At 45.2% G+C, this 23,334-nt stretch overlaps 1 protein-coding gene across 2 annotated transcripts in view; it reads right to left on the reverse strand.

Annotated features, from left to right (window-relative positions):
* Window positions 1-23,334, reverse strand: part of lrmda (leucine rich melanocyte differentiation associated) — a 192,255-nt gene that overhangs the window by 38,186 nt on the left and 130,735 nt on the right. Inside the window, exon 7 of one of the 2 annotated variants that reach the window (XM_027019998.2) lies at window positions 19,642-19,751. The exons of the other annotated variant lie outside the window; for it this stretch is intronic. Coding sequence (XP_026875799.2) covers window positions 19,680-19,751 — 72 coding nt within the window. The 3' untranslated portion in view covers window positions 19,642-19,679. Of the gene's footprint in view, window positions 1-19,641; window positions 19,752-23,334 lie in introns of those variants that run through there. 2 annotated transcript variants of the gene reach the window in all.

Raw genomic sequence — 23,334 nt, forward strand, 5'->3', positions numbered from 1 at the left:
CTGCCACCATCCACTCTCACCGCAGCTCCTGCACTCCCCTCAACATGCAGCTTCCATTCTCATCTCCATTACCTGATCCTGTGAAACAGAGCTTAGTTACTTATTTATGAGGTGGTTTTTGTCATAACTTTACAAAGAAGATATGTAAATCTCAGATCTTTGTTAAAATCAGCCCCGTTTTCTAATGTCAGGAAGAACTCAGTGTTTATCTAATACAGTCTTTACCTTAAGTAAGCAAACAGCTGTCTGCAGGTTGGAAAAATACAGCAACTTTGCCGCAATGACAAAATAGGCCTTTAGTGAATCCGATGCCCAGAGCTGGCCCCAGACTACTGAGGGAGCCCACTCTGGCTAGGTCAGATGAGATGTGTTCATAATCACTCTCTGTCACTCGCCACAGCCATTATCTTGTCTGCTGGTGTTCTAGGCAGACCTGTGGAATTCCCAGGGATGAGCAGTGGACTCTCATGCTAATCACGAGAGCCCTTTGATCCGCTGCCTCCCTCTCCACAGAGCACTTCATCACCTTTATTTTCTGCCATAATTGCATGTGAAAGATTCCTTCCTTTGATAATGCCTGCATGCCGCATCAGTGTCGGGGAAGGAGACTGAGAGAGAGCTGTCTGCTGGATGAGAGGGGAAACCCGTGCACCTGTGGAAGAGGGGCACGCTCCCTGTGGAAGAGGGGCACGCTCCCTGTGGAAGAGGGGCATGCTCCCTGTGGAAGAGGGGCAGATCTGCAGGATCTGGAGGATGCATTGCCCCTGGAGAGGATGAGAGCAGCTCCTCTGGCTGGGGATGGAGTGGGGGGGGGGGGGGGGGGGGTCACTGGCGAGGGAGGATAGTGAGAGAGTGGGAGAGTGAGGGATGTACAGAGAATGAGAGTGAGGGATGGATAGAGCACAAGAGTAAGGGATGTACAGAGTGCAGGAGCAAGGGATGGACAGAGCGCGAGTGTGAGAGACAGACAGGTCGGAGTGGCAGTGGAGGTCAGAAGGGGAGAAAGGCGAGATGAGTTGGGCACACAGACACTGTATGGTAATTGATGATACACGTGGGGCGGAGGTGCGGTTGCTGGAGAAGCATGGCTTGTTGACTCCCTGACCAGACACAGTTCTCCAGACCTCTACACTGAAGCTCTGATCTATTGATTTAGTTTGTAGTCTTATTTTCCACCTCCCACTAGCCCCTCCAACCCCACCCTGGCAAGCAGGTGCATCTCTCTGCTATCACCTGCCAACAGCACCACATGCTTTTTCAATTACAGGCCTGCCCCCTGTTCTCAGCACTGCTCACAGGCTGATGAACATGTTAATTGTGCGGAGGTAGAGGGGCCCGCAGAACCCAGACATAGCCTGTCTGCAGCAAATCTGCAGTGAATCTGCCTCGTGGCTGGGCAGCACACAGTCATGGGCTTGTGTTCGTAAGGGGCTCTCCATGCCTCAAGAGCTGGTTCCTGCTCTGGGCGAGTGTGCCATCTCCAGCCAGAGCAGGAGAGCCAGGCCTGGTGCCAGGGGGTGCTTCTACACAATGAAGGTTTAATGGAACAAAAATGTCTCGCAGCATGTTCAAGATAAAAGAGCACTGTTGCTGTATCAGAAAGACACACTGAACCTGTAAAGCCCATTCTGGACTGGATTACTTAAGCAAACTGTTTACACTGCGAGAATAAGAGTGGCACGCATAGCCTTCCAATGACAGGCTGCTATCAGGAGTTGTCCAAACACATTCCAAAAAGGGCCCAGTCTGAGTCAAAGCCTACTCCGACACTGAACAGGATGGAGAGATTCCCTCATCCCGGAGTTGTCGCGCACTTCCGGCTCCCTTTTCTAAATGTGCTGGGGCTGCAGAAAGATAAATGAGGCCTAGAGGACTGAGAGAAAGCAGGTTCCCTATCTTCCATGGCACTGTTTACTGACATTAAGAATGATAATATCCATCAACGGGCTGTCAAAGCCCAAAGTTGCCTGCGGGGAGAACAAAGGGCTCCACTGTCCCCCTTTTCAGGCGCTTACAAGGAGATGTTGATGTACCTGCCATTCAGGTGCAAATAATGTCATCGCCTGTGCCTGGATCGGAGCTTTTAACCACGCGGCAGTGATGAGTAGCAGGCATCCCCCCAACCATCCCCTCCCCTCCCCTCCCCTCCCCTCCCCTCTCGCTGCAGCGGCGACGGCTAACGAGCATGCAATCAACGCACAGCTTAACGAACGAGATGTAGGAGAAACACACGCTGTAGCGCATGCCGTGAGGGTACGAGCTAACAGTTCAGCTGCTAGCAGAAGACGAACCAAACGCGAGGCAGCGATGGGAGGCATGTGTATAATTACTGTTGGCCATCTTTCAAGCCACCCTCCTCTCACGAGAGAGATGTGTGACAATATATGACAAGAAAGCAAACACGCTTCCCCAGCAGAATAATAGAAGCCATCAGCAGTGCACCAGACACACCTGTCTGGCTCTGAAAACAATGCCACGGTGCCTATTTATTAGGTGCCAGAAAAGTTTATGTTTGTACTGTGACAGTGACAGCAGCTTGATCCCTTTCATTATTTGGGGATCTCAAGCTTAGGGAGGATGGGGGGGGAGGAGTCTGACTCTCAATTTTTTTGTACCAGCTCGCAGTGAGTTCTCTTTCTTCCTGATAGCTGTCTGCCATAGTGTCAGAAGACAAAGAACAAAGACTGTCATTCTGCACAGGAGATATTCTGCTCATCCTCCTCAGCAGTCACCCCTCAGCCGGCCAGCTCCAGTCTTAACACTAACGGGACTCCGCAATAATTCACATCACACTGATAAATCAGATTAACCGGGGGCACAGATATGTCTGAGTTTGATAAGTCAAGGTAAAGTTTGATTGACAGCCACTCTGTTCTCTAAATGATGTTGTGAATCTATTGTGACACCACTGGCAACTTGAGAAGAGAAGATACCATCCTTGCTCAAATGAGAGAGTTTATACAATAGAGCAAAATTACAACTGTCAGACAAATCAAGCACTAATTGCAGCCATGCATGCATCTATTTTGAGAAACTAACCATTTACATATCCAAACTAACTCACTCTTACTTTCACCTGTCAAACAATAAACCAGGCAAACAGTGCCAGTCGCCATCGAACTCAAATGAAACATAATGGCATCTATCATCTACCTCAGAGCGCAGCAGCGGTTGTTAGCTCATGAGATAGGATGCCGCGGAGGAACACCACAACAGGATGCAGTTCGGGAGATTCGGCGAGGGAGGGGAAAGTGGGTCAGGTGGCTCTCCGCCGTTCCACGGCCTCTCTCTCGGTCTGCCTGTCAGTCTGCTGGCTGACGGAACAGCGCCGACTGTCATTTTAACAGTTAATAATTAGGCTTCCTCCCGCCACCAAACAGGGTGCCACCATGACAAAAGCCGATGGCGCGGCAGCTCTGCCGTTATAAATAGTCTGAAGGGATGATTAATGAGGGTGGCCACTGAGCTAAAGCAGCAATCTGAGCCCAGACAATGGCCGCCTGCACAGCTGCCTCCAGAAACAAGACGAGCTCTGTCCGGGGATATAATTGAGGAAAGTGGCAAAACATCACAGGTAAATAAATAAATAAATGTTGGGCGACAGCTTATGAAGACTTTATTTAACCCCTCGCCACTCCGCAAGCTCCTCATTACCATTTTGACATGCTCGGCTGGGGCGGGGGTCAGGCTAGCTTTCAAACGCGAGGGGGGGGGGGAGAGACGAGAGGTGCGAGAAAGCAAGGAAAGGCCCCCACATCACCAAAGCCAGAGGGTTGTGCTCCCGAAAGGCGTGCTGAGCACGGCTTCGCTTTTTAAGATTTTGCAGCTAAACAAAGAGGGGCTGGGGTGGCGGTAAATGGCTCGGCAGGAGGCTCTCCCTGGCCCTCGAGGAGCACCACTCAGATCATAGCAAGAGCCCACAAAGAGCTATGTGTGCTTTTTTCCCCTTAATAAAGCAAGCAAGCAATGTTTACTTACTTAGAAGTACAATCTTAGGATAGTGTAAGAAAACAATATTTGCAGGCCCAGTGGGGTTAAATGTGGCTTTCTGTTTGAATCCATCTTCCCCAGGCTGGGCCTCTGGCTGCAGTTCTACTGCAGCTGGTGCCTCTTAGGTTCCAGCCGTCTAGCACAACGTGCTCTGTCTGCTCGCCCAGCCTGACGACTGCACACAAGGGCTATCTGGTGCTAATGATAGAGAATGCTTTGATCGCCCCTGCCACCTCTGTGCATTAAGCACACCCATCTCTTGTCAGATGACCACTTTTGCTGTTGATGTCATCTTTAATGTTACCTTTTCTCCATTTGAACCTTGCATGCATTCAAAACATGTCACAAATCAATCAAAGTGCCACCAAACAACAAAACATCAATTTTTCGGGAAACTTTTCGTGGATTCACAAACAACACACAACGTGGCCAAGCAGCTAACAATTATCTGGCATATTTTCATGTGTTTTCTCTCTCTCTCTCTCTCTCGCTCTCTCTCTCTCTCTCTCTCTCCCCTCCCCCTCACACTCACACACACACACACACACAAACACAGACACACTCACACACAAACACAAACACTCTGTTTCCATTTCATCTGCCTTTTACTTAGCCTCCACTTTTCCCCTGCTCTCTCTGTCTCTCTCACCCTCTTTCAGCCATCAACCATATTCCTTTTAATGCCCCTGACAGGCGGTTATTTGCACCCATATATGTTTTCTCTCCAATTATACCATGGCAGCAGTGTGCTGCCAAACATTGCAGCACTGTACTGATGGTCACCTCTTTGAGAAGTCCTTCCTGCCTCTCTGCACTATATTTTTCCTGTTTTTAGATTCTCTCAGAGAGGACTCTGTCATTTGGCTGTCCTTGGTCCAAAGTGTTATTTAACACCTGACAACAACAGCAGCCGCCGTCACCACAACATCACTTCTGGAATTATTTCCTGCGGGGGCGATTCTTAAAATCCATCCCCTGGACATGGGAACAAGCCTATATGGACGAGCAAGCCCAGGCAGGTGTGCTCCACCAGCACACCCGCACCATTTCTGAAACACATTCACATACATTGGCACATATGGTTCAATGAGTGAAATACCTTTGTAAAAAATGTGGAGATAGAGAAAGCCCTAGCTAGGCAGTCCATTCTATCTTTCCTATAGAGTAGACATCATTCTGAGAAAGGAGTGAGGACTACACACCCCAGGCTGCTACATACCCCAGGCAGTTACATACCCCAGGCAGCTACGTACCCCAGCCAGCTACATACTCCAAGCTGCTACGCATCACAGGCAGCTACATACCACAGGCAGCTACATACCACAGGCAGCTACATATCCCAGGCAGCTACACACCTCAGCCAGCTACATACGCCAGACTGCTACATACCCCAAGCTGCTACACACCCCAGGCAGCTACACACCTCAGCCAGCTACATACCCCAGGCTGCTACATACCCCAGACTGCTACATACCCAAGACTGCTACATACCCCAGCCAGCTGCATACCCCAGACTGCTACATACCCCAGGCTGCTACATACCCCAGACTGCTACATACCCCAGCCAGCTGCATACCCCAGGCTGCTACATACCCCAGGCTGCTACATACCCCAGCCAGCTACATACCCCAGGCTGCTACATACCCCAGCCAGCTGCATACCTCAGGCAGCTGGGCAAAGGGAGCAGCACTCCTGTGTGCCAGGCTCGGTCACGTGGCTGTTGGCCATTAGCACTTATTAGCATGCAAACACTCCTAATGGGTCAAAATGATGATGAGCTCCCTCAACTACTTGGTAATAAGGTAGAGTTTTCTTGGATAAATTACATCTTCTGTAAATCAAGAGGGAAAAGTCCTCAAAGCTAAAATATGAAGGTCAGTAAAAATGATAGACCTATTCAGGTGCATACTGAAATCAAAGATGGGATGAAATGTTGTCAATCTAACAGTTTAACATGGATCAACTCAATGACACAAAACACTTTCTGATGCCATGTGAGTAATATTGCCAAGATTTCCAGAGGACTGGCCAAACTGTACTTCTTTCAGGCAGGAATGAACTCATTTAAAATGAGAAGTTGCTATCACACACCTGGTCATGGCTCAAACTGTACAAGATGAAGACTGGAGCCTAGCTCTGCCAGTCATGTGACTCTTAACCACTGTTGTACCCAGAATTCTACAACATTCCACAGTGATACTGTATCCGATTCAGATATTACTGCAGAACACCTGGTATCTGGAACCTGAGACTGCATTGCCTGAACTAGGCACAGGCACAGGGGTCAACATGCACCCAGCGGACTGAACTAATTTAAAGTAAAAACAGACACTTGAGTCAAAACACTGACAGGGTATTGTTAGCATAAAATCTACACATAGATGAAACAGTTTAGCAGTAAGCGAGCTATGTCTCTTGGAAGTAAAGACATGTCTGATGAAACTTTCTTAACTAGGTCATTCAATATAAACAGCTCCAAGCATAAGATTTAGAAAACAACAGGTTCAATTTTTTGTAAAGTTGACAAAATTACAAAACCAAACCTTATATTACATGTCAGGTCACAAAAAAATGTGCATAACAATGAGTTCTGTGTTTGGGTGTAACAATCTATTAATACAAACAAAGTTTCGATGCAAAACACAATACCATCTTTAGATCAAAATGCTAAGCATACTTTCCCAAAAGGGAACAGTACTCTCATTTAGTTTTAATATTCAACAGGAGACACAATAAACTTCCGTATCTCCCCACTGCATAATTAGACTAATTTACTTGATTCTACACTATTGCTCAGAGCCAACATGTTGATCAAAGCAAAAGCAAAGTGATGTCAGGGGACTAGTGTCTCCAATATTCAAGATACAAAACCACTGAATCAATAGAGCAAAATAGACAGCATTTGTAAGTATAGCTTTAAGCAAACCTTAGCACTATATGCAAAGACTTCAACTGAACCCACTGTTACTGCAATGAAAAATGCATGATTTGTTTGGAAAGTTCTTTTATGCGTGACTAAAGATCAATAGCAGGAAAGGGTTATGAAATCAGAGTCTCTTTGTTAGCTGCACTATGATAACCAAAATACAGTTGTCCCATAAAACAAAACAACCAACAACAAAACACTTGATCCAAAGTGCTGTATCAACTATAAAAATTACAAGTTCAGGTTTTAAATTCTTTTTTTTTCTTCATATAGACACAACCAAGCCATCAGAAAAGAAAGAGAAGCCATCTCAGATTAACATAGATGTGCTTTTCTCTGCTGTGGCATGACAGATTACACAATAACCCAAAAAGGCTGTGAGGTTTTCTTTAAAATAATCACTGAAATGTAACAAATGTAACGCCAAAGAATTTCTTTTATATATATATATATATATATATATATATATATATAATGTTTTTTTGGTTTTTTTTTTTACAAATTTACCTTTATCAGTAATTAGCACAGGATACACTTTTCCATTTTTAATTTACAATTGATGTAATTTATTTAAAAGGTAGATATGACAATTTTAAGACAATTTTTAAAAGATTTATTTAAATTCAATGGTATCCCAATTAAGGCATTGCATTTACTTAGTTTTTATCTAGTTTTAAACTTAGAACATGTCAAATTTTACTGTGCATCTGTGGTCTTGTTAAATCTGTCATATGGGTGTCTACATGTGGACTTTTTTTCTTCTGGAAGCATGCTTAGATGAAATTACTTGGAGCCATCTCCAGTGTGCCCTCATAAAGGGAATGCCAGGATGTGGACGATTGATCTGACATAAGTGATGGATGCTCTGATCAAAATGGAAATAAAAATTTAGTGGGATAATTAATCATGATGGACTCTTAGTTAGGCATTCTTGTTGAATATTAACCTTCTACACATGCTCTTATATACCTCATCCCTGATAATCAAGCAGAAGCCTAAATCTGCTACACTAACAGGACAATGTGAAAACAACATAAGGAGGAGATTCCATTATTTTACAATCTTCATATAGTATGCAGTCACTCTAATATGAAGAAACCATCCTCTTTAAAAAAAATCCCAGATGCTTCACTGCTGAAATGCATCAGCGCCACTATGCTGTTATGGGTCAAGAGTATCAACACTAACCCAATCAACTGTCCCCCAAGCCGCAAGCATCAAAGGGGCACTTCTGCATAATAACTCCACCATGTTTTAGAAAAAGACCCAACTGCAAGCTGAGCATCTGGGGCCTGTCCATCCTGGACACCAGAGCCACAACCAGAGGAACCATGTGAAGGCGGAAGCCCTGGTCAGGCCTGATGAGTGAGGCGCCAGATAGCGATCAGGTTTTTCCTCTCTGTGCTGAATGTTACTGGGAGCCTAAACAAGACCTGTGGTTTCATTTCCATATGCCGCACTCCTTCTTTTTCTTCTGACAGAGATAAGATGTATAAATTATGAGCAGCTGACAAAGTCGACTCCAGCGCCCGAGGCTGCTCATCAATCATGTCCTGTGTGTCAGCAGGTAAGTGATGTGGGCCCTGGAGGCACAGCCCATTCTTAGATGGAGAGAGACAGAGAGAGAGAGAGAGAGAGAGAGAGAGAGAGAGAGAAAGTGAGAGCGAGCGATAGAGACAGAGAGAGAGAGAGAGCCAGACACAGAAAGAAGGAGGTGGCAGGGAACGGCAAGAGTGCCTTCAACAGCTGATCCGTATTTAACAGCCTCTTTAAAAGAACAACACCACGACCAGCCGCCTCTGTGGCCTTGAGGAAAGCGTGGACTCTGTTTTGGCACCGCACCTTAGGGGCGTGGCTTCTGCTGATACGCTCAAACTGAATTCTACAATGGCAGCTGGAACTAGGAGCCTGAACTCCACAAAGGCCAGTGGCAGACCACCCACTAGCAGCTGAGGATGACACGGCAGACACACTTTACTCCCCCAGCCCCCGACTCCTTCCCACCCACAATCTGTCTTTTTTTAATCTCTCATGTCTGTTGAAGTGGAAATTGAAAAGTGAGATCTCATTGGCTGGGCCTTGGTCAGGGACGTACAGGATGAAGCGGCATGATATCCCTGGGCGAGAGCCCATTGAGAGCCTGAGCCTGCTAATGAGCATGTAAACAACATCGGCAAAAAAGACAAGAGGCACTGCAAACGTTCACACCTTTGGCGAGCTGCAACTGCACGTCTCCTGTAACGGCACGGGATATTCCAGCCCGCCTCACAGTGCGGTCCACTCGACAAAAGCCTGCCGCCTCATCTACTGAAGAATGCTGAGCTTGTTTGACAAAATAGCACGCATGTAGAGCAGTAGAAAGGGCAGGATGGAATTTCACGCTGAACGCTGAGAGCTGAGATAAAGGTAATGAGACAGCTCTCTGGGGAATGACAGGTAAAACACAGATGTTTACCAAGCCCCGCTCAGGAGAATGAGTTGACCTATTTCATCCTCCTTTTATCTCTCTCTCTCTCTCTTTCTCTCTTACTCTCTCTCTCTCTCTTTCTTTCTCTCTAAGAGGGGACATGGTATAGCTGTAACTGCGATGCCTTTTTGGAGTTGCAGCAGAGGTGAAGGGTCACGTTCCCAGTTCCTGGTGGTGACTTCCATGACAAAAACATGCTGAAGAGGCAGTCTGTGCAGTACCAGCCTGGTGACGTGGGTCTCCCGACCCCTGGCTGAGCTGGTGCCTCCAACAAGTCTGCCCCAGCCCAGCCCTGTGAGCCGTTGCCCCACAGCAGCGAAGTGGACAGCATGTCCATTAAGCGGCGCCTTTAGTCTGCTAATGGCAATCAGAGCCATGACTTAGAGCGCAAAAAAGAGTAGTGAGGGAACGTCTAGATAAATGATAAACAACCTCCAAGTCATGAGCTCAAAGCCATCGGGGGTTGCGCTTTAATCACCCACCCCTACACCGCGTTCTTGTCATGTGCAGCCGGCCAGCCTCCCAAAAACGTACGAAAAAGCCTCAGCATTTGGACAATGTACAAAGAGAACCATTACTGGATTATCAAACAGAAAATATGTGTGCAAGCCAGTGATGGGTCTCATGCCTCTAACAAAACTAAAAGGAAAATATTGCGGTGCATGTAGTCACAGAAAGAGGTTTAGTGCAAGCAGCTCTAAGCCTAATATTGAGCTAAACATTTATTTATTTAAAGACAAACAAGACTCTAACACAGAGACAGCATTAAAGGGTGAGTGAACAGTCAGGGATGTCTAATAGTTGGAGGAAGGTGCTTTTGATATTTTAAAATAAAAAAAGGTGACAAGATTCGCAAGAGGAATGGGATAAACATATCTGTCAAACTGAAATGTTCGGGTTTCTCAAGGCACTCTCTAATGTCAAAGGTGTTTCTCATAAAATCAGTTATTTTAGTGATTACCTGGCAGAAGGTCAATCTAGTGCTTCGTGTGCAGTCATTCTAAAATGAAATTATCACTCTAGTAAAGGTTTGATTATTTTCGCTACAAAGGTTTGGCCAATTTTTAAATCCTATCAGATAAGATGACATCAAATCAGTGTAGCAGAATGTAATTATTAGAGACCCAAGGCTAGAGAAAATAAGGCAGAATTGAACCAATCACAGATGTTTATGCTACAAGTGAGTGATTTTGAAAGCTGCGTCTATAGACAAAAGTGATGGATTTTTCCCCCAAATGTGGCCCTGCCAAGCTGTCAGCTTTGGGGAAATACCTCTCCTCATCATCTCTGGCCACGCAGTATTATAAACCTTAAATCAGTTACAACAGGTCTGGATTTAGTGGATTTGTCTGCAGCCTACATCACAGCATCAAGAACAACATACTTGGGGGAGTGAAGAGCACAACTATCAAAGTATCTCACAACAGACGAGTTCGCATGTTTTTGAAATAGAGGCAAGGATTCTGCCAAAGACACATCAACCATGCCATTAGAGATCTTCGGTGATAAAGCAGAGCATGGAGAATGATTTGCTGTAATACAAGTGATCTCAACGACGCTCAGTGCGTGGGAATCCTGAACGGTGATTAACAGCAGGACCTGCCGGGTATGAACTGACAAGGGAGCATGCATTTGATGATTCGACATCATTGTGAGTAACGGGTGAGCTATGAGATGAGCAGCATGCATTATAATGCTCAATTGTGAGACGAAAGGGCCATTAAAATGAATAGTCATGTCTTTAGAGCCTAGATATTATGTTATAGTGACACGTATGATTGCAGCTCCCAGCGGGCTGTAAAAAAGCACATTAATCTCAAGTTAGAATATGAAACCACTAGTATATCTGCCCATGCAAGAAATATGAGCAGATGCCTTTAGGTAGAGGTACTGATGGCAGTCCTGGCACATGGCAGCCTGCAGTTTGACATATGACACTCGGTATAGTGCAGGTTATATGACTGATAATTAAGGAAACAGATTAGTGATGAAGAACATGAGAAAATAAACAAACATTTACATAAAGGGTTCTCGATTCATGACCGATTATACTGCTTTGCATCAGTCAGTAAGTTTGTTATCATATGTACGTGGATTACAAACAAAAAGTTAGACAATTATTTACAGCCTAAGAGGTACATTTTAAACAAGAAATGATCCTCTCTGTAGCTGCAGAATGAATCAGCTAGAAGGCACCATATTGATCCTCCCTCTGATGTGCGGCTCAAGAGAAGGCCGATGAAAAACAGGCAGCCGCCATTTTGACTGCTTTCCCCACAGGGCCACAGAGAGCCCTCGCTCTCGACACCAAAGAGAAGGAGACCTGTCATGTCTGGCGTGATGAGCACAAAGAGCAGCCGTGGCCCGCGGAGCAGGGGACCCGACAGCAGCCTGGAGACACACAGCCCTCTCAACTCTCTGACAAACACACTGAGGCCTCCAGCCAGCCTCACACGCAAGACAGGTGTCAGCCACCTGGGACATTCATGCCACTGACCGATAAAGCAATGGCCCATGACTGATGAAAGTTGTGGAGGGATTTTCCCATGAACAGAGCCTGCGCCTGGCCTTTAGGATGCCTCCTTTTTCAGGTGCACTAGATGATTTAACTGCTTTTCTCACAGTTATCTCTCCAGCTCATCACAGCTACTTTAACTAAGCGGCTAAGAATCAGAGAGAGAAATCTAGCGAGAGGCCACATTATCTTTCAGTGCCCAAAGAAAGAGTGAGCCAGGAGAGCTGTCTGGAATGCAGATGACAAAAGCTCTCAGTTGTCTGGAAATCCGATGAGTTATGACAGGATGTAGTGAATCTATCTGACTCAGAGGCGGTGGATTGCTTTACGGGGAGAAAAGGGCCAGGTCCCCTGTGCTCTGGGCTGAGGTGTGATGAAAGCTGGAGCTGTAACCGGGCGCGCCACTTATCACGTTACCTTAAACAAGCCTGCTGATTGATGGTGCCAGGTGGCAGACAAACATGGGGGATGCGATCTCTATTGTGCCACCCATCGCCTCCAATGTCTCCATGCCAATATCAGGTGATCCGATGAAATATTTTATCCCATGCCACAGCTCATGGTGGCAGCTGTAATGTTTCTTTGGCGGGGGGTGGGGTGGGGGGGCTGCCGCTTCCAGAGTAGGTCATTGTTTCCAGTGCGTCAGTGCACACCAGTTTGCGTTTCAGTGGCAGCTGACCTGCAGGCAGGCCTTGTCGGGAGAGGAGAGGAGAGGAGGGCTGGATTCCTCATCCTGTGCTGTCAGCAGAGTGGCCGTGCTGCCCCTGCGCTCTTGCTGCTGCCAGCCCACACCACGAGGCCGCTGATCAAACACGACGCCCTGCGCAGCGGACACTGACAGAGCGCATCCTGCACAAGACAAAAGCCATCCTGTGTTCAGGCAGAGGTAATGTGGGCTTCAGATAACACCACGGTGGATGCGAGGAGAATGGGGACTATCAGTAGGAAACAGAGGGGAAAGGAAAGGTCTGCGGGTCTGGGAAAGCTTGCCATGATTTTACCTTCACATCAGTCGGAATGAATGTTTTAGATGGCTAAATATTAACATGGTTGGATGGGCACTAGTAATCCTTTAATCCCAGCTATTAGCCATGCTTGTATTATTCAAGAGCCAACATTTATATGGCTAAAATTTCTGCCTTACAGTCCAGCCTGAATTAAAATGTCGGAGGTTTATGGCATGCTGGACCCATTTCAAGCACTTAAATATGTGACAACCTTATTCAGGGCAGAGAAGTGATGAATCTGTCAGGTTCCTGACTGGTGCCAGCTTCCCGAAGGTCACATGCTGGATATTAATAGCCAGTCACTAATGTCATAGGGCACAGCCGTCGTCAGCACCTACGGGGTGTTCAGTTAATTAAAAAACAAGATGAAACCCATTCCATCACATAACAAGGTAAACCTTCCTCTCTGGTTATAGATGTCCAAGAGAGGCAATTTATTACCTCAACAGTATGAGGAAATCAAAGCAATGACACAAACTATGTGCGCATCAATCTGATCTAAAATGAAACCCCCCTGTCTAGTGTTTGGTGGTAAGTGTGTTCTGTAAAGCCCAGAGGCTTACACAGAGCTGTCATAGAGAACATGGAGCACTGGCCATTATTGTTGTTGATCAGCAAACACAACACAGACATTCTGCCCCCCTGCTCTCTCTCAAGTGAGGAATGAATGCAGTGTGAGTGTCACTTGACCTGGCTGGCCTGCGGGTGACCCCGGAGGCACCCAGGGCTCGCGGAGGGTCTGTGTTCTGACAGTGTGGAGCCTCTCTCCTTTCATACACTGAATGGGGAGAATGGGCCTCTCTTGCTCATTCAGCCCTTAGTGGAGAGCTGCTGAATTAGGAATGTAGGGTGAATAATGAGGGGCGGACCATCCCGCACAGCCCCAAACACACCAACACCTGAGATAATGTTTAAAGGCACAGATACCAGAGAAATCACACCTAGCACTATAGAGTTACACTCAAGAGCCGATCCATTCAAGGGCTTTGGATTCGCAACCTTCGGCCGCGTCACATTTCAGCAGACTGTGTTTTGCTCTGCTATGGGAAATATCACACGCTGTCCCCTCTTGATGAGTGCTACAGACCGTGATGTCAGCTTGTTAATGAGATGTCAAGGATATAGCCTGTGAGGACATAAAGCTTTAATGCAATGCTCTGGCCCAGTTAATCTCCTGTAGGGCCTGCCTGTTTGTTCTCAGGTGGAGAAATCGAGCCGATCCGAAACCCTGCCGCTGCAGGCCCGGTCCCAGCTGTGGGCACGCCCCCTCGGAAGAGGTGTTGGCGCTACCTGTTTGGGCAGGCTTTCCCTGCCTGACCCTCTGCCAGCCTTCTCACACACACATTATACATCCGCACGGTCCCTGCCCAGGGGGCAGTGGGAAGTGTGAGAATATAAACAGACATGAAGAGACGCTTTTGCGGTCGCTGTCAAGCACTAATCACGTCCCGCTCTGTGACACGACTCTGCTCACTCAAGTTTCTCATTAATCATCCCCCCCCCCCCATCCTGGTGCTTAAGCTCACATCTTCACTGGAAAAGCTGTTGTCCTCCCCCATGTCTCCCCCATGTCTCCCCCATGTCTCCCTGGCTCAGACGCTGAGCCAGGCCTCAACAGCCCTTCACTCTCTCCAGACACCAGCAGCACGTTTATTTACTGCTGCATCTCCTAATAGCCAGTGGACTCACTGCAAATAAAAGTCAGCACTGTCACACTGTTAAACAGTTTGTTCGATTCCTTGTCCCATAAATGGTGAAATATTAATTGACTAATGCAATTCGGTAAAGGGAAGAGACGGAGTGCGAGGACGCTGTAGAGGAGGCATTGAAAGTGACGGACTGTTTTACATTTTTAGGTGCAGCAACATCCCTTTTGACACCTGGTAATGCCTTACTATATATGGACAGAACAATGCTGAGATGACAGGTCCAGCATGCTGGTGGGAAATGTTAGGGTACATGCTGCCACTCGCTCAACAAAAAAGCTGTCTAAGCAAATTGGTGCTCATATTTGAAGCATTATAGTTAGAAGTTAGATTAAACGAATTTCTAAATTTGAATCCTGGTCTGTCAGCAGCTGGGATTTTTCTCTGCAATCTTAACATGGGGGGGGGGGGGGGTTTAAACAATTTGAAGGTTATTTTCACTTGAATCAAAATAAATAACATTCGCAAGGACCTCTCCCTGTCGCATGGTGTCTTAATGATGCAAAGTTAACACACACTAAATAACAGTGTCTCCCAGGGTTGACAGCCTCAGAAATAATTGACCAATATGTTGCAAGCTGAGATACAGTGGGCTGAGAATCCAATCCTGCAGCTGACAGGATGCATTGAGCATGCCACTAAATTCTGCATTATACACAAAGCCATGGCAGGTCACAGAGCGGACTCCTGTGGCCCATTATGTGATGCCATCAATGAGGCTAAATTACCTGCCTTTCCACAATATGCTCCAGTTAACTAATTTCCTGACAGCTCCCTGTCTCACAAGAAAAGCACCAAATTCGCTAGCTGTCAGCTGTATGATGGACTATTCCACTTTTTTAATCCGTTCTTCTTTTTTAGTTGACACCTCTTCGAGATGCTTCTTCAGCAGAAATTATGTAGAAAACAAATGCAAATTAAAAAAAGAAAAACACATTAAAAATGATCAACTTCAGGGTTGGTAGATGTAAATATAAATGTAAAATAAGTGCAGATGACAATCATTTTTAGTATACATATACAGAATATTGCAATAAATTTAATTACAATTATTCATGATCCATTCTCAGTCTGTAGATGAAATTCTCCTCCCTCTTAAAAAACAAAAAACAAAGAAAGAAAGTACTACCTCCCCAATGAGGCCAGAGAAACCAAATGTGCAGGCAGACAAACCATAGTTCTCTTGCCTGAACCAGAGTTGTCTGTGACAGCAGCCCAGATCACAAACAGAGCTGTTCCCATGAAGACTCTCAAAAGCTAGACCATATAACCAAACAATATGTTCCTACAAACGAGACACCTACCAAGGAGCAGAAGCCTGCCTGCTTAAAGTTCGCAACGTCGTGCCGGTGTCTGCCTGCCCTGCCCTGCACTTTCTCTCGGCCCTGTTCTCCTTCCTAGCTTGTGTTTGTTCTCTTTCAGAGGTGTGCTATCATCATCACAGGAATGACAGTAGGTGGAAACACTATCTTTCATTACACACAGCATAAATAGTGTAATCTATCAGGGCTGTCAATCAGAATGATTGATTACAGGCTGTCAGCGAGGAGAGTGACATATTAGAAAAGTTTTGTTAACAATGCCTATTGCAAGTGGGGCCTGCCACAGTGTCGGGTGATTAATGTGTTGTCAGGCTGTAATCCCACACCGCTGGCTAATGAGGCAAGAATTTATCATCTTTACAGAGTGGCAGATGTCAGAAGGAAAGGAATCCAAGAGCTGGAAACAATATACTTTTTCTTACTGGCTCTGATGTATCTGACAAGCTTTAAAAACCACAAAGAGGTCTTGTGTAAGCACAAACTTGAATAGCACAACTTTCCTTTTTGGCATTCTCCTTGAATTCTGCAAGTCAACAACTACTTCTCCGAGCAAACTGTTCCCATAAGTTCAGACCACTCCTTTAATTAGCCCAGTTCCCATGTTTAAAAGCTGCTGTTTGGTGCTTTTTATTTCATTTATTTTACAGAGTGTGTGTGAAATGCATCGACTTTGTTTTTATTATTTACATTCGCTGTTCATTGACTATGCAAAACAGAAGCCAAAATCAGTAGAATAGAAACACAGACATCAAAAGTATCCCGTTCACTGGCATAAAATCAAGCATACATCTTATAGAAATGGTTGTGCCGATGCAGGGTGTGTAAAATGAGTTGGGGAAGCTTGTTTTTAGTAGCAGTAGTAGGGCTAGCTGGGTGTGAACTGGGAGCAGGGGCTTGTTTAGGTATGGCAGGCTTGGGTAATGGAGACCCTGCTGCCCCACTGACTCCAGCACTCCCGGAGGTCTGTGACTGAGCTTCCCCACGGGGAGCCTGTGACAGGGAGAAAAAAAGTTCAGAGCTCACCCCCCACCACACTGCTCAATCTCTGTCACGGGCACTTTCTCATCAGCCAAACACTGCATATGCTTAATGCTGATCATTCGGCGTCAGCACCCAGAGATGTATGTGATTATGGAGTTAACAGTTCAATGTGAATGAAATAATGGTTCACTTTTACATACGACCTTGATACATTTCTAAAATTACATTTCAGACTTATTAGTTCAGGAAAGCGCAGCTGTTTCTCCTTAGTTACACAGCGAGATAACTGTGGAAAAATGTTCACAAAAACATAGCATGTAAAGCTGGCTGTTCTCTTGCACATCTACAATATTTCTCTGAGGTCAGAACTATCCTTATCCTTGAGTGGATTTGACTGGGAGATAAATCTCTATCAGCATCCACTCACCTTAATGAAACCCAAATTAAGCGTTACAATAGCAACAGAGGCGACATGGGCTCATTTGCATGTGTATATAAATCATGATGACACAATCAGCGTTATATGATACCATCAGTTGCGGGATTACTTTAAATATGCCTAATGATCTGGCTCCAACTAAACTCCAGCTCTGGCACGGTCTCGGGTAACGCAGATCACGCAGACTGAAGCCTTTCAGAATAAGCCATCTGTGTTTAATTAGGCTGGCAGCATCTTACAATCATCAGAGGATAACAGAAAAGTTAAACTGTAATTAAACTAGGAGAACTGGCACTGCAGGATGCGCTTGTCTGTGCCTCTGTAATCGCAAAAACATCACCAAGTTAGTACTGTAACTGAAGGAAACCAGCAGGTCCCTTAGCATGTGCATGGCTAACCCCGCCCTGTAGCAGGGTTGCAAAGAAGACAGGAGGACGGAAGGCTGCCGTCTAGAGGCGGCTGTCTCGGGCTTTTGCATCTGTAGATCATGGCAAGAGAGTATGGGAAATAGCATGTATTCCATTGGAAGGCATTTCTGGAATCTACTCTTGTAACCCAATCTAGCTAATCTGACAATTTTTGTTCTCATTTACATAACGATATGATGTGCTTGAACCTGAGATCTTTGTCGCCAGTATTACGTAATGATCCACATCTGTTATTTAAATGAGAGAACCCGGGGTTGACTTGACATGCTAGCACAACTGTTTTTAGCCTCTCTCATCTCAAACTGTTGAATAAATGCAAGGGACGAATTGGAATATGGAAGCTTCAGCCATTCTCCCTAACTTTCCATTGGGCAATGCAAATGGGAAACATCATCATGGATGTTCAAACAGAACTCCACAAAAACATCTGCTTGTTTTCAAATTGAAATATGCAATATACCACTTGTGTAATAAGAGTGACGTGACACTGAGGTCACCCGCCCATATCTTTCTGCTTTGTACTAGCCCATAAATCAATCCTGGTGCTATTACTAACAATTAACTGTGCCTTAAAGTTTTACGGTCTGTTTATGATGTGCAATGTCATCTGATTTATGTGGACAATGTGAGTCACTGGCTCTAATTGTGAGTGTTTCTGCATGGGCCGTGCCCTTGTGGTGACCTCCAGCTCCAGCTGCCAGAGCAGCCTCCAAACACGCTATTCCTCAGTACCAGCCCCGTCCCCCAGCTCTGCCTCTTTACGACAAGCGTGGGGGAAAAAATCCAGTCCCCACCCTGGCCCCCTCTGACACATGTAGGAGATGGTGCTCTCATCACCCTTGGTTCCCAGCAAAGGAAGCACCAGCATGGTGAGATGTTTCCCAGGGCTGTAGATGGCGTGAATATGTGGGAGTAGGGTGGAGGGGATCATATGATTATGATGCGTGCAGCTTTAGAGGCTTGAGGTTTTCAGTTTATGTGCTTCATATCAGTCAGAATTAAAGGTGGGTGGAGCCCTCTAAGGCCTTGACACTAAAATTCCCCACAACCTTAAACTAAGTGCAATCTAATTGTAGCCATGCTGATTATTCACACAGACAGACAGACACAGACACATGCACACACACACACACACGCACACACACACACACACACACACACACACACACACACACACACACACACAACTAAGTGCAGTTAAAAAAAAATAATAAGGAAAAACCCTACCCAACTGTGTAAATTAAACACAGTTTGACAGGAGTTGGTGACAGTTCACAGGGCACTTATGTCTCATATTCTGCTCGTGCATAATCTCAAAACCAACGAGACATCTGTCACATACAGCTTTCCAAGTTGCATAGCAAATATGTATAGGTAAATCTGTCCACAGGAAATGGTAATAAACGTCTGTTCCCAAGCAATCTATTCAGTCGAACTGCTCTTCCCATTGAGAGTGATATTTTTATAGTTGTCTCTGAGGAAAGATTTATCCTATAAAATGATTCAGCAAACCTACTGAAGCCACAGTGGCACTGAGCTCTGTAGTTCCCTGTTTATTGTGTTTGAACGCTTCAGGGAACTCATAATTCTCAAGCAAGGAGATGAATATGGCAACACCCTTCACCAGCCATACAAGAGAGATTACAAAGAAAGAGAGAGGGAAATTTTCCACTGAACTCAGAGAGTGAAAAATGCAATAATTAGACACGATCCACGAGCCGTTTTCAGGTGGTCTGTTTTTGGCTCGTTCTGTTATTTGGCTGTCTCAAAGTGAACTTCTCTGGTACGAGGTAGATTAACATGAAAAATGCACATAGGAGATCCACTTCATAACTTTCCTGGCTCTGCCAGCATGGATTACCGAGCACAGGGCCTGTGTGACAAGTACTGATGGGACCTCAGCCCTGGTTCCAGTTGGGCCGTCTGCTTTTCATTACCCTTGAGGAGGATGTGGGAGAAATCTCGTATACCTATGAGAAAATCAAGACAAACGCTTCATCCAAGCACAATCTATCTGACATTTCATGACCATTATACTCTCACATAGCTATCAAACATTATTTTGCTAAGGGAGTTGGAGCAATTACTTCATCCTCTGTAAAACGTGTTTAAGAAGCTATCAGTGAAATATCTGTGGGGCTGAATCCTGACCAGATGCCAACCACAAAAAAAGTGTTTGTATGGGTTTTCAAAGTGTTGTCAGTCTTTAAAGTCTTTAACAATGGTGTGAAGGTCTTACCGTACTTCTGAGGAAGCAGAAGAAGCAAACCACATATGAGTACATTTATTTTTCCAAAAGCTGCCCAGTGACTCAATGTGGTTTCATGCCATCAAATTCCATGACCTCTGAGTCCTCTAAGAGAATTATCACATTATGGCATTCCTGCACGCCCAATTTCCCAAAAATACAGCTTAAGACTTCCATTTTCCTTCTCTTAATTGTGGCTTCTTTGGGGAGGGGGGATCCTAAACAGGCCTTCTGAATTCCCTGGTGTACTGCAGGTACTTGTTTAAGCCCTCTTTGTGCTGGTCCCTCTCAATGCTCAAGAAATCCAATAAAACACATTCCCAATTACGCTGTCCTCATAACTACAGCTTGCACGATGACCTTCGTCCTTTCCAACAGACATCAACCATGCAGAGATACCCGACAACAACAGAGAGACAGCTCATTTTCTACCACTTACATTAATATATAGTTTTGGGGCCATCAGTGCACAGTAGAAGGGAAAATCAATATAGGACTGAAAAGGATTTGCAGCAGTCTATAATAAATGTCTCGTTGAGCTAAATTGTACAGATGCTAAATATTTTAATACATTGCAATGTCACTTCAAAACAGGAGACTACTGTCAAAGCTTTATATATGTGTGTATTGTGTGTGTGTATGTGTATTGCTACATACATACATACATATACATACATACATAAATATATATATATATATATATATATATATATATATATATATATATATATGCATACATACATAAATATATATATATATATATATATATATATATATATATATATATATATATATATATATATACACACACACACACACACACACACACACACACACACACACACACACACACACACACACACACACACACACAATAAGCACAAGTAAAGCCATTTCTGTTCAGCAATCTGGACTTCCAGCTCTCTGGATACAATTTTAGAGACTTGGAAAAGGTCAAAGTGTCTAAAAGTTATGGCATTCATATTATATTAGAGTGTGCTGGAGTTTGATGAAAACCATGTGGTCTACCAGAGTGTAATGCCATAATGTCATGATTGAAAAGCAGCTTAAATCGTGGACACACTCAATTCAAATGTGACTCAAAGCTCTCAAAAGTTCACTGGTGCCTCTACACATTATGATTAACCATTTCAATGATCTACACAAAGAAGACCCACAAAGTAATCATTTCAGTATTTTCTTTAATCTGCTGCTTTAACAAACATATTAGGTGCACATTAAGCATACTTGTATTTCATCACACAGAAAGTTCATTGCATTCAAATTAAAATGTAATGTGACTTAAGGAGTTAATGGTCTGACCTCCACATTTCTTATTTTCCACAAAACTGCATTCCTGTGCTGCCAAAATATACACCATAAAACACAATATCACTTTCACTTTAAAAATATGTGCAATATAAAGTTGCAGACTTATGTTTACTTTCCTGAGTTTCTATGAACAAGCTCTACAGTAAAAAGCACACTTTCCTACACAGAGACACAGACTGGCTACGTCTGTGCCTCGGCGCTGCTCAAGTCGAATGGGGACATTTGTGGGAACGAATGCACTAATTACGGGCTGCTATAACACCGCTTAAGCCAGTGTATCTTTAAATGTAAGACACCCCACTGGATGGGACATAAAAGCAAACACAAATAACTAATTATGCCATCATCTTCCGCTGGCCACGTGCAGCGATAGCTTGTCACTGGCGCTTGTTAGTTGGTGACCTGCACTATTGGTCAGCAGACAATCGGCGCGATGATGAAGCCAATTAGAGCGGGAGAGTACACATGCCCCACAGAGTTTGTTGTGGTTGCCACATCACGTCTCATCTAACTCAAAACAAACGGCGGGGAAGAGGCGGCGTGACAGCTGTGGCGGGCCCAGGCACGGGACGGCGCGGCACCGGGGCCAACTTTCCCCCCACAAAGGCTTCTATTGTACCAAGGAGGCCGCCTTCAGAGCACTAAAGCAGGACCTAATCTGTTTAAGTGCTGGAGCACGACTGAAAGACTGGGAGTCTCTCTGTATCTGTTCCCCTCAGGTGTGTTACAAAAGCAGCTTGAAACAAGAGCATGGATTGCTTTAAGCAGATTTATTGTTTTGCTGCATTTCAAGGGTATTATTTTATTTGTTTGACTATCAGGTCCCTGCAACACTTCAGAAGAACGTGTGAGTTTAGGATGTTCCTGTTATCTCCAGGGAGACCGCTTTATTCAAGTGCGGTAGTTGCACAGTGTCTCATTCTCTCTAACTCCAAACGGCTGGAATGAGGTTCACTCGTCCCACGTCTTTACCTTTCCTTTAATGCGGAGTTAAACTGGTGAGTTCAGCAGCTTGCAAGCAGACACTAAGTGCTCACCTTTACTTCGGCTGCATGTCTACGGTGATGAGTGCTGTGTTCTCTTTGCACTCTCGAAAGTATGTGTCGGTGCAGATGTGCAGCCCCCTGTCATAAGACTGCTTTGTTCTTGCCATGCTACATCCATATTTACCTCTCAAATCCCACACGTAGCTCTGGAGATGGTGCAACGCTGAAGCCTCACTCAACCGCAACATAAATATTTTATGACTGTACAATTACATGAAATCAAATCTTAGTGAAGCTGCTCATTTATATGCCTTGCAGGAGGAGGGAGGAGGGCAGAGGAGAAGTAAACGAGAGAACGCCACCCTACCAAAAAAAAGGGCAGAAGTGTTTGAAGAGGAGAAACGAGCATGCTTTCCCAAAAGCAAGAAGCAAGGGAGGAATAATTGCGTGTGCAGCGGGTAATTAAGCGGTTGGGAGCAGCGTGTACGTGAGCTGTCATTCCGATCGCGAGCACCGTCACACAGCGCGACGCAAGGCGGAGTGGACAGGCGCCATCCCCTTTGATCTGGCCTCATGCATACGGATTGAGGTCATTCCGTGGTCCTTAAAGAGGCCCGCCTGATACGCAAGCCAAGCAGGATGGGAAGGGCAGGTCTTCAAAGAGCCGCGCAAGCAGCTGTGTAAAAGAGTCTGACAATTAAGTCTTCACAAACAACGAAGTCGGGCAACACTAATTCTTACACTCAGCCAGACACACAGAGAGGGGTCGTGCAAATGTAGATGCAAGCGAAAATGACTTACTAGGTCACCTAAGCAGTCATTAGCTCAGGCTATAGAAAACAGATGTATTTCATCCTCTGCTGAATTATACAGGGAGGCAAACCCACAGAGATCTTCCAGCTACTCATCTTCAGTCTCAGTCTGTAAATGATTTCTGCTCGAGGTCATAGGAATGTGATGTGCACGTGTGTGTGTGTGTGTGTGTGT

The sequence above is a fragment of the Electrophorus electricus genome, chromosome 11 (genome assembly GCF_013358815.1).
Source record: "Electrophorus electricus isolate fEleEle1 chromosome 11, fEleEle1.pri, whole genome shotgun sequence".
In the NCBI taxonomy this organism is placed as follows: Eukaryota; Metazoa; Chordata; class Actinopteri; order Gymnotiformes; family Gymnotidae; genus Electrophorus; species Electrophorus electricus.